The sequence below is a fragment of the Rhinolophus hipposideros genome (assembly GCF_964194185.1).
Source record: "Rhinolophus hipposideros genome assembly, chromosome: 1".
Classification (NCBI taxonomy): Eukaryota; Metazoa; Chordata; class Mammalia; order Chiroptera; family Rhinolophidae; genus Rhinolophus; species Rhinolophus hipposideros.
The window spans coordinates 32,627,027-32,639,614 of record NC_138047.1 but is presented as its reverse complement, the minus strand read 5'-3'; the positions used below and the strand labels follow the sequence as shown (position 1 = coordinate 32,639,614).

The following is a 12,588-nucleotide window of genomic DNA, read 5'->3' as shown; positions in this document are numbered from 1 at the left end:
TTAGAACAGCTAGGAAACACAAATTTCAGAATCCAATAAATTAAGACATAACTCACTGGAGAAAGAGGAGGACAGAGCTGCACACACACACACCCACACACACGGTGCCAAAAAAAAGTATACTCGTTCTAAGAAAGGAAAAATCTGTATTAAAATTATGCTGATGGTAACCACTTTGAGCATCTTTTGTTATCAGTGTATATTGAGTATTACAATTTTAATACAGTTTTAATACACACATAGTATATATATATATACATAGTATATATATACTTCTCAAGATGGCAAAACTTCTTTAGAGAAAAACAGGAATTAGAATGTGTTCCTTTTGCAAATCAGCTTCACTTGATTTCTCGTAAAAAGAGTCAAACTGCATGTTCACCTTTTTATTCTCGTTTTTAGAAACAATAATATTTGTACACCTTTATTTCCGACGAACACGTTTAAATAAAACTGCTCAAAATACCACTCGCTTTGAAAACAAAGTTGTTTTGATGGTATATACAATGAATTCATATAGAAAAACATATATTTTTATTAATTTTATTTGCACTTGTAAATACTGCCAACATTTAAAGCCAAGTTAATGGACCACCATTGAAAACATCCATGCTATTTATATTAAGCATTTTTAAGTATTTTAAAATACGGTCATGCTCAGAGAGACTTGAAAGAATCCAAGAATTAACACTGCCCCCATGATAACATCTTAAAACATGGAAATGTTTTAGTCAACATTATAGTAAAGTGTTTTATTCTTCATGGGTACTTCATTTTTCATGTATCCCTAAATGAATGTTCACCTTAAGAATAACTATCAATACTCAGTGTTACAAAAATGACTGCATGAATAATTTGTAATTGAATATATTACAAGACCAAAGTTTAATTTGGCTCTCCATTCAAAAAAAGCAGTGTCGGTGGATATTCTAGCATTATTGTTCAATTTATGCTTACTTTTTTCAAAGGTTTCTAAGCAAAGTGAAAAATTCAGACATAGCTGGGAACACACAATGAAATACATTTAGATTTTCTAAAACTGCATATTCTAAAAACAGGTTTAACCATGTTAGAACCTCATTCATGTGTTCGCTAACCATGAAAGGAATTATTGTATTAAAAACTAGAGTGTCAAATGCACAGGTGATAGCTTCTTCCACATAAGATAGGCCTTGATCATAAAACTTCATCCTAATAGTTGCTCTGGGCAATGGAAACTTTTTTTTTTTTTTAATTTAACCTGCAAGATGACTCTGGAGATTTTCCAGGAAATTAGGTGATGGTGAATAAATATGGAGTTCATATAAACAATTGATATGCCAAACTAGTTACAGGAATGTAATGATTCGAGGGTAAATTTAACTCTCTTAACAAAAGATACATTTTGGAAAACAGTACCAATAGTCAAACTATAGTGAAACTTTCAAAGCTCCTGGTTCTACAAATTTAGAGAACCCCCACACTCAATGTTCATCAGAAACGCCTCTTAACAGAACGCCACCATGACTTTTGAGCCTGTTCTCATTTCCTAGGAAAAAGAACATCGGAACAATTTATAATGAAGTTGTAAAACTGGCAGGGTCCAAACTTAGAAAATGGAAAAGGCAATATATAACAAATGTTTAACAGTATGTTTCCAGAACATTTCTAGGCTGAACAATGTTAATAGTTCATATTAAGACCACATCCTCGATATGAACTATTACTCAATTTGCTAGGTAATAATTCTTTAACCACAAAGCACTTTTCCTCAGTGCTTTGGTTAACTTGAGAAATGTGACACTTCTGTAGAGCATAAAGAAAAAAATCAATTCTCTCTGTGCTTAATTTCAGTGCTGGTAGAGCCAAATATTTCAGTGTCAAGCTTTTCATACTACATACATAATTTCTATGAAATGGAGAATAAAATGGTTACATGTAACATCCTTATTTCTTTCATCTTGTATTTAAAAGAAATTATTTTGATGGTTTCTATCATAGTTTGTAAATCATCAAAACTAAATATAACTTGATTTCTATTTAATATCGTGTCAGGCAATGGACTTGATTAAAACACAAATAGAAACTGTCCTTTTAGTAGGGTAAAAATAGGTCTTTTCTTAATTAATAAAGAATTTAAAAATAAATCAATTTCTTCTTGACAGTAAAATATCTTGGAAGTAAATCCCAGGAAAGCATGGCTTTATGTTTCCATCTATTTCTATTGCAATCAGGACATCCAAATAAAGAGCAAGAAAAAAATCAAATTAACAATATTTTCTAGGCAAAAATTTACTACTTGAATATTAGTAATTGTGTCAGGGTCTCAATAAAAATAGTGATAGGCTATATTGAAATAAAATATATCTTAAAATTATTCCATCTTTAGTGTGTGAATCAAGGAACTTAAAAGTTCAAAATCCTAATGTGATATAAGTAAAATAAATAAAATTCAAGTAAAATATATAGTAGTACTTTTAATATACTGAATCTTACACCTAATCTGTTTTACATAAAGTAAATTAATATGAAAGCTGCTACTTTACTTACCTATGAAAGCCTTAAAATGGTTATAATACTATTCACATTTTAACCATTGGATTTTCTGCATTTTAGATTTAAACTTCCTGTTACCGAAGTGCAGTAGATTATACTGAATTTAGTTAAACTTCTTATGATTCTTTTCCTAGTGAATAGAACTTATAAGTAAAGATATCCAACCCAATAAACCAGATTGAACAGGGCAAAAGCTGTTGGGAAAAATATTCGAGAATAGGAATCAATTTTGGCAATGCGTATGTGTATCCTTCCTTCCCTCCATGATCCAGTTTTGCAGTCTTCAAAGCAGCAGAAGAAGCTGGCACAATCTTTGCCCTCCAAACACTGATACCCATAATCATCTTCTCCTTGTGGCAGAGAAATGCTATTCATTGGAATCAGAGTGGATCCCGGATGGAGTCCAAGGGATATCTGAGTAAAATAATGAATGAGAAAGAAAACAGCATACCAAAGATCAATTTGTCCCCTCGAGGCAAACTCTAAAAGAGTGATAAACAGAAAAAATAATCTTGGTGTCTAAAAATCAAAGAGGTATTCAACCCAAATGTTTTTTTACATTATAATTTACTTTGTAACATATAATATCATTTTATAATTCAAAGGTCATGCAGAAAAAAACTTCCCTCAAAAATGAATCATGTTTTATACCTTTAGAAAGATGATCCACTAAAATATTGTCAAACACGTATCTAATTTTAAAACAAAAATAAACTGTATATTTCTATGATGTTTTACATTAAACATTTACAATGCCATAAGTATCTGTTTGCTATTGTTACATTATGTAATTTATTTATTTTTAGTAATAATGAGAACAAATAGCAAAGATGACATTTTGATAATGCAAAAAAACTTTGAGAAGCCATAAATGAATAAAAAAGATATGATGGGGTTTGTAGTACTGGCTAAGATCAAGGCATTATATTTGGGAGAGAGAATATGCAGGAGTTTAAAAGTCAGGTTTCAGAAGAACTCATTCTACCAATGTCGCTATCTTCATATATGGAATTACATTAACACTTACCTATTGTGATGTCTGTGATGAGTAAATTTCGTAACTATGTAAAATGATCAGTGCTCCATCTTGCCCAGTAATAATAGTGACTATTATTATCAGAATGATTTGAGACACATATCAAATTAACTTTTTTATGACACCAGATTCTATTTAAATAATAAAAATATTTTTTTTACAATATAAAAAATAATCAAGCAAAGCCAGGATACCATGTAACTTAAACGCAATCACTTAGGAGTCAGACAGGCTTGGTCAGAAATTCCAGCTCTGCCCAGTAGACTTGTGTAAGCTTGAACAGGAAATATGACAGCTCTTCTGCCTCTGTGTCTTTTGCTGTACAAAAGTCACAGTAACAATACATGGAACTATTTGATGATTAAATGAGATGATGCACATAAAGCACCAAGCAAGATATTTGAACCATATTAAGTATTCAGCCGCCAATAAGTAACACTTATTGTTGATGTTATTGTCATTGCTAGTGTTGATTCCTGAAGAGGATATATCACCATTGGCTATAAAGTTTGTGTTAAAATAAGCAGCAACAAAATAACAAAAACTTGGCCCACACCAAAAAATATTACCAGAAAATAATGTACCAGGAAAAGAAAAAACAAAAACAAAACAAAAAAAAACCTTGAATAAAAAAATAGCAAGTAAAAAATGAATGAAGATTGCAGTTCTAGTAACTCTTCATCCTTCAGAACTACTGCTTATTTCAGGGGTTATCTGAAGATATGACTTTACAACTCATTATAATTAGTGGTTTTATTATCGAAACAGTTAATACAGTGATTAAAATTGTTTTAATCTGACCATAAATTCTTTCTAATGAAAACGTTTATAATTTTAACCCTAAATTTTGAAATAAATATAATTCAAAACCATACAAATTAAATACCATATGGAAAATGTTTTAAATATTAAACAAAGAAAAATGAGAACATCTAAAATTTGGACTTACTCTTAAATACATTTTATTTCTAAAGAGGAACATAGAATCCAAACCACAAAATATTAAACATTCAGTAGATGCAAAAAGAAGAAAATAATCACATTTTGTGATATTTCAAAAAGATAAATGCATCACACGAGTCATAATATCCATATTAGAAAGAAAATGTGCAGCCTGAAGATAAGGAGTAATGCCCTAAACACAAATAAATTCACGACTCCACTGGCTTAGATGTATCAAACAGCAGAGGCAGTATATTATTAAATGTTAATGATAGACTTTTGAGATTGATACTTGGGGATACTTTACTAGACTCCTGAGTTTTAGTGGAGCAATAAAATTATGTACAAAATGAGACAAATTGGTATTAATTTCCTTGTCACTTATACTTAAATACCATAGTTCAAATGCTCATTTTAAGTGATTAAAATACAAGTTTGTTGGAAATTTCAAGGTTATATGGAATAAAACACATTCCATATTCTACTCAGAACTGCCATAAATGGAAAGCCAATGTGTTTGTCCGAAGATATCAACTCTGCATAACAGAAAAGATTAAACATTAAAGTGCATAAAAATTGCAATTGGTTCATTTTTAAAAAGTGGACTAATTTTTGGTGCTCAAAATCATGGAGAACTTCTATTAAAGTGACAGTTTAAATTGACAACTTTCCAGTTGCCTGCTACCACCCCCAAAACACCACAAATTCATAAATTGAAAGAAACTATACTTTAATGAATGATAAATGTGAATGGAAATAGACTTTATATGTACTGAGAAAAATAGTCAAAGAGCTGACACAGTATTAGTAAAATATTTGGACTGATAGACTAGTGACTTAGAAACCAGTATAACACTATACACATTCCAAACCTTATTTATCTGAAGTGCAACTATATTACCCATCTTGCAACTTTTCAAGGAAAGATCCTGCTACCCCTCAAAATAGCAAGCATTAAACAAATAAATCAGTTTAAGTGACATAAAAAGAAACAACAAAATTAAATAGGATTGTCTTTTAATTTAAATGACAGTTTAGAGAATATATCATTTTTTGTAATTTCAAAAAGTCACTAAGAATATAGCAGAACTTAACATTTTAAAAAATCGATTCCATTCTCCTTATTACATATTCATATGTATCTGGTTGTATATTAAATACTATACTACATATATTAATAATGTAGTTAATATATAAAATATATTTTAAGTACCAAGACATACTAATATCAAATAAATACTATTAAATAGTAAATAAAACATGTATGTTCAAATTATGTTTATATATTTATATAATCTTTTTTTATTTTATTTTTTATTTATTTATTTATTTATTATTTTATTTTATTTTTACATATACTAATATCATTAATGCTATTAAATATTAGTAATATAAATTGACAAAATACTAGATCATGTTATTAATATTAGATAATACTAATATTCCTATTATTAAATTTCCTATTTAAAAAGTTGCAAGTGAAAATGCCAACCTAAGCATAGGTTTTCTCCACTCTATTTTCACAAAATCCTATAAGTACTAGTCAGGATTTCAAAATTTTAAAAATGCACATTAGTGTCAAAAATAGATAATTAGGTGGCTCTTCATGATGTTGAGCCACCATTTATAATAATTTGTGATGAGTTGTTAAAAGACAAAGAACAGATGGAAATAGGCCAATGGATAAAGTAGACCAAAGGAAGCCACATTTCAGGAGAGGCTGAAAAATAGGTACATGAGTGTGAGAGTTGTTCTTCCCATCAAAGCTTCAGAGAGACTCACTCTAAGGTAGGAGGACTGGGAATGATAAAAGGGATGAAAAACACAGCATTAGTCCATCTCCAGAACAGCTGCCCTGTCTAAAGTACTGCTCATCTACCATACATGCAGAGAAGTAGAGATGATGACAGGTTGGTGTTTGCTTAGGGTTAGAACTCCATAAATTCTAAAAATAAAAAATTCAAATAAACAAAAACAAATAAATAACCTCATGCCACCCAAAGGAGGATTAGAGCTCCTGAAGTTCATGTTGGAATGTCCTAGGAATAGTTTCATCATTATGTAGTGTATGTGTGTATATTTGAAAGCAAACTGATGCCATGCTCCCCATACACACAAATGAAAGTGAAATCTGACAGTTGCAAACTTAACAGTTATATGCCAAACTTGCAGGTGTCAATTGGACAAAAATTTCCAAGAACTCTCAAGGTAAACCAAGAAAAAATGATGACGAACAGTTAGAATTACTGATTCCAATAATTCAGGAAATGTAAGAGAACATTAAACTTTCTAATTAGTTCACTCAGAAATACTTGAAGAGCTACTGTGTCCATTTAAGTCCAAAAGGTGGAAGAACAGTCAGAAAATAAGAGTTCTCAGAAAATCAAATTATTGTAATTAAGAAATTCTAAAGCATTGTAAAATACAATCTTGAGGAAGTTGACCACAATATGTAGAAAAATATATATCTCAATGAAAAATATGATAAAAATAAAATCTGGAATACATGTATAACTAACCTAGAAAGTCTAAAATTCATCTAATAATAGTTTTAGAGGAGAAAACAGAAATCAACTGGAATAAAGAATGAAGAAAATTCTCAGTTATAAAAGATAAGAATATTAAGCAACAAGGAAATGACTGAGGTCAAAAAACAGAAATTACACTGATCCTTAAAAATGTTTTTACACCATGGAGAAAAAGATGATGATGAAAATTTCAAGTAAGATATATATATATATATATATATATATATATATATATATATAGATAGATAGATAGATAGATAGATAGATAGATAGATAGAGATAGAGTTGATAGAGATAGAGATAGATAGAGATAGAGATAGAGATAGAGATATATATAGATATAGATGACACAAAAAATAATAGTCATATTGTCATTAGAATTAGTCATAATATGACAGAATAATGAATTAAGAAGTAGAAATTTAAGTGTATTATTTTTTTTAAATAAATTTTATTGAGGTGACAATTTTAGCAAAGTTACATACATTTAAGGTGTACGATTCTGTATTACATCATCTATATACCACATTGTGTGTTCACCACCCAGAGTCAGTTCTCCTGCCATCACCATATATTTGATCCCCCTTACCCTCATCTACATCTCCCCTCCCTCCTTACCCTCTGGTAACCACTAAACTATTGTCTTAAAATAACCAATACAATAGCTATTAAAGGTAAGCTAAAATATTGAAGGTGAGGATAGGAAGGACACAATGAGAAAGCTATAGTTTTCTATCATTTATACAAAAGAGTTATAAATACTTTGAAATTTGGTACTTCAATAATTACCTGATTAGCAAGAATATATGGCTGAACACAGAACCAGGAAGGGAGTCAGATTCGATTACTGATTCCAGTTTTTCATTTAAAGTGTCATTCAGTAGTAAAAAGAGCTCATGAGTCACATAACTGAAGAGAAAGAAAAGCCTATAGAACTTTATTGTGGGAGGCTCTAAAGAAAATATTTTTTGTACCCAGGTAGTCAATCATAATATGTCAAATTTAACTTTTGATATTTGAAATTTAGTGCTTCAAAGCCCGCATTTACATTTTATTCCTTATTTTTCATCTTTAGTATTTTGCTTCCTGGATTTGTTGCTAAGTTTTAAATACTCAACATACAGATTTTTTTCTTAAATAACTATTTCAGAACAGTATTTAGAACATGGGTGCCCTTACATATTTAGTGAATGAATGATTAAATAAGCCATAATTTTAAAGTTTTTACTCCATATTTTAGCTTCCTGAGTAAATGTGACGTGTACTCATGGGGTTGAGAGTGCAGGATCTGAAGTGAAACTGATTAGCTGTGGCCACTTGTTGGTTATTATCCATAGGTATTATAATAATATTACTTACAGTATATATTGTTTGGATGAAATAAGAGAATCCATGTGAGATTGCACACTGCTTGGCTTTCATTCACAATTTCCAAAAGTAAAATTTTCAAGGCAGTAATTGAACATAGGTATGGATAAGTAAATGATGAAATGGAAAATCCAGAGAGCATGCTTGGCTTTGATTAAAGGAACATAGCAGAAAACCGGCATTTTTCTTTACCTAAAATTTAGCAAATAGATATTAAAGTTGACATCATTGCCCTTTGATGGTTTGTCCATTTAGGGGTCATAGTATGCCCTATGAATAAGTTCAAATAATGTCAACTTGAGAAAGTCACAGGCTAATCTATAATATAAGTTTTCAGATATGTATTGCCAGCAATATGCTCTGCTGAAAACAAACTCACAAGGATTTTGTTCTTGGAATATAACATGAGAGTAAAATATAATTTATAAGTATGAAAAAAATTTATAAAGAAACTAATGAAAAATGCAGGGAGGCAGAAGCAGCATTAAATCCTAGAACTTACAAAGTTAGGAGATAATATGGAAAACTCTATGCCTCATTACATACACACTATGGTAGGATATATGCTTGCCAACCTTGCATAGCTATTTTATATTTATTTTAGTGCTCATTTATTTGGGTATATTGGAACAAATATGCTTTGAAAACATTTTCTGGAGCCAGCAACAAATTGCCTTTTTTATTAATATTGGGGAAACACATGTTTACTTTTCTGAGTTCTATGAGAACAGGAAATATAAAGGAAGGATTACAAGCTGGAGCTCTGGCACGAAAAAAGAAATGAGTTTGAGTCTTAGATCCTTTACTTCCTAAGGCTGTCCTGGTGCAAATTACTGAACTTGTACTCTCATATGATCATAAATGAAATCACACGTGTGAAATACTTAGAGGAGTGCCTGGCATACTCAGAAAGTGTTAGATATTATTTTAAGGTTTTATAATTCCCATTATAACAAGATATTATAGCCTATCGCCCAAAACTTATGTATTTTAGAATCTATTCTAATATATCAACTTGATGTGATATAAGCTAAGGTAGATATATGATTGGAAAGGGGGTAAAAGAGTACAATTATACAGAAAGCAAACAGAACTCTATAGCTACGACTTTCAAACAAGGTGAATACTAATATTAAAGAGGAATCTTTACTTTAAAAATTAAATTAATTTTATGGGCCACATGTTATTAGAATTCCAAATCCTCACACAAACATAGAATCTCTTTAAAGAGTGATCTTAAATAATTTTTTTAGTTATAAGAAACTACCACTTGGGGAAAAGCCACAGCATACAAAACCACTCTTTAGAAAGATTATCCAAGAGTCTTTTCTGTAGGAAAATATAAACACACTTTCCTTAGTGGGCAATGTTAGGTACTCCAGTTTCATCATAATTTTATTTATCTTTCGTCAGGGTACTTCAAGCATCCATATTAGTCTAAGCAACTATGATATGAGTATTCAAAAGAGGTCACCTCCTCTCAAAATTACATCAAAATTACAACTAAACTACAGAACAACTGTCATGGAGAATCACCTGAATTCTAGCTGAACAGAAGTTCTGTAATTAAGGATATACAGAAGAAGCCACGTCAAGACTGGTGAGAGGGGTGAAGGTGCTGATAGGGCTGGTCCCACACCCTCCTGCAGTGGTTAAAAACAGGGAGGGATATCTCAGCTGCTGAGGTCTCCCCTGAGGAGTGAGAATCACAGCCCCACACCAGGCTCCTTAGCCCAGGATTCCAGGGTAGGAAGAGAAGTCCCCACAGCTTCAGGCTGTGAAAATCAGTGGAGACTGTGGCTGAATGAGATGGAGGACAGTTGGAGTCCCAGGTGCTTCTCTTAAAGGGCCTGCACCTGGATTTCCTTGCTGATGGACTCACTAGCTCTCAGTGCCAATGCTAGGGCAGCAGCTTGAAACGCACCAGGCACATAAGGGGAAGAAATGAATTGTCTGGCTTCAGGACAAGGATTGGGGGGCTGCTTTCTCCTAGACAGAAGTGCTGGCAGAAACCTTTGTTTCTCCTCCTCCAACCCAGTGGGCAGACGCAAATGGAAGCCACATCTTAGTCTCCATTAACCTGGCTATCAACATTTACCCCATGCTTGTGATTCCCTGAGACCCAGCCTCACCCAAATTTTGGGCCCACCCAAGCTGCTTCCAGTGGCTTTTCCTTAAAAATGGCCTGTCTTGACTTATACTGTGGCATTTCCTAAAATTTCTCAAATGTTCACAAACCCCAAACACACATCATTTAACTTCAGTGCACCCTGCATCTCTTGCTAAGTATTCCCAAGACTGGCACTAGTAGCAGCTAGCCTCAGTTTGCAGCTTAGCCTCTCCCCAGCACCTCCAAGCCCAGCACAAGTGGCACCCCTCTGTAGAACACTCTTTAGCTCATACCAAGTGGTGCTGGACAGGACACAGGCAGCAAATTACCTTGGCTTGCAACAGACCCTTCCCAAGAGGCTCAAGAAACAACACACCTGGTGGCCAGCTTCAAACTACACCAGAGAACCACCCAACTTTCTCCATTAGTAACACAGTCAAAGGGCAGACTGGGCATGCAGCAGAGCCCCATTAAAGTGAATCATGCTCCATAGGATCAGCCCCTACACAGCACCTCCTCCACTTTAGTCACCACCAGTACTCACAACCAATCTGCCTGAGTACCAATCCTTCCTACTGATGTGCAAAGAGCAACCAAAGATCAAACACAACAGGAGGGCACATACAACACACACAAGGGACATATTTGCTAAACCCGGCTCAGGTGACCAGAGAGACAGTGCCACTGGGCCCCACAAGATACCAACTACATAAGGCTACTCTACTAAGACCAAGAGAATTTGTAGATCTATCTGATACATAAAAACAGAAACTGGGAGGCAGCCAAAATTGAGAAACAAAGAATCATGTCCCAAATGAAATAACAGAACAAAGCTCCAGAAAAAGTACTAAACAAAATGGAGACAAGCAATCTACCAGACACAGAGTTCAAAACACTGCATATAAGGATGCTCAGTGATCTCAGGGAGAACTTCAAAAAAGAGACAGGCAACATAAAAATGAAAATAAAAAAAAAACATGAAACAGAACCAGTCAGAAATGAAGAATACAATAACTGAAATAAATAATACATTAGAGGGAATAGATAGTGGATTACATGAAGCAGAGGATCAAATCAGTAATTTGAAAGATAAAGTAGCAGAAAACACACAATTAGAATAGCAACAAGAAAAAAAATCCCCCCAAAAAGAATAGTTTAAGGTGCCTCTCGGACAATATCAAGCATAACAACATTCGTATCATAGGGGTGCCTTCTCCAGAAGGAGAAGAGAAAGAGCAAGGAATTGAAAAACTATTTGAAGAAATAATGATAGAAAACTTCCCTAATCTGGCAAAGGAAACAGACATACAAAAGCTGGAAGCACAGATAGTCCCAAAGAAGATAAACCCAAAGAGGCCCACAACAAGACACATCGTAATTAAAATGGTGAAGTTTAAAGACAAAGAGAATCATAAAAGCAACAAGAAAAAAAGCAGGTAGTTACCTACAAGGGAGCTCTCACAAGACTATCAGTTGATTTTTCAAAAGAAACTTTGCAGGCCAGAAGGGATTGGCACAAAATATTCAAAGTGATGAAAAGCAAGGACCTACAACCAAAATTACTCTACCCAGCAAAACTATCACTCAGAATTGAAGGACAGATAAAGAGCTTCCCAGACAAGAAAAAGCTAAAGGAGTTCATCACCATCAAACCAGAAATGTTAAAGACACTTTTTTAAGAAGAAGAAAAAAAGGATCAAAATATGAATAAAATGGCAATAACTACATATCTATGAACAATTACTTTCAATGTAAATGGATTAAATGCTCCAATTAAAAGACATAGGGTGGCTGAATGAATTAGAAAGCAAGACCCTTACATTTGCTGTCTATGAGAAACTCATTTCAGATTAAAAGATACATACACACTGAAATAAAAAAGATGAAAAGAAAAATATTTCATGAAAATGGAAATGAAAGTTGAGATAGAAATACTAATACCAGACAAAATAGACTAAAACAAGGCTATAACGAGCAACAAACAGAGACCCAGTAATTCTACTTCTAGGTATTTATTTGAAAAAAACACAAAATACTAATTTGAAAAGACACATGCATCCATATGCTCA

At 32.6% G+C, this 12,588-nt stretch overlaps 1 protein-coding gene across 2 annotated transcripts in view; it reads right to left on the bottom strand.

Moving 5' to 3' along the window:
• Positions 1-372: 372 nt before the first annotated feature.
• GABRG1 (gamma-aminobutyric acid type A receptor subunit gamma1) overlaps positions 373-12,588 on the bottom strand; it is a 53,638-nt gene continuing 41,422 nt past the window's right edge. For both annotated transcript variants that reach the window (XM_081046457.1, XM_081046456.1), the window contains one exon: positions 373-2,949. In XM_081046457.1, the coding sequence (XP_080902583.1) occupies positions 2,680-2,949 (270 nt within the window). In that variant the 3' untranslated portion in view covers positions 373-2,679. The remainder of the gene's footprint in view (positions 2,950-12,588) is intronic.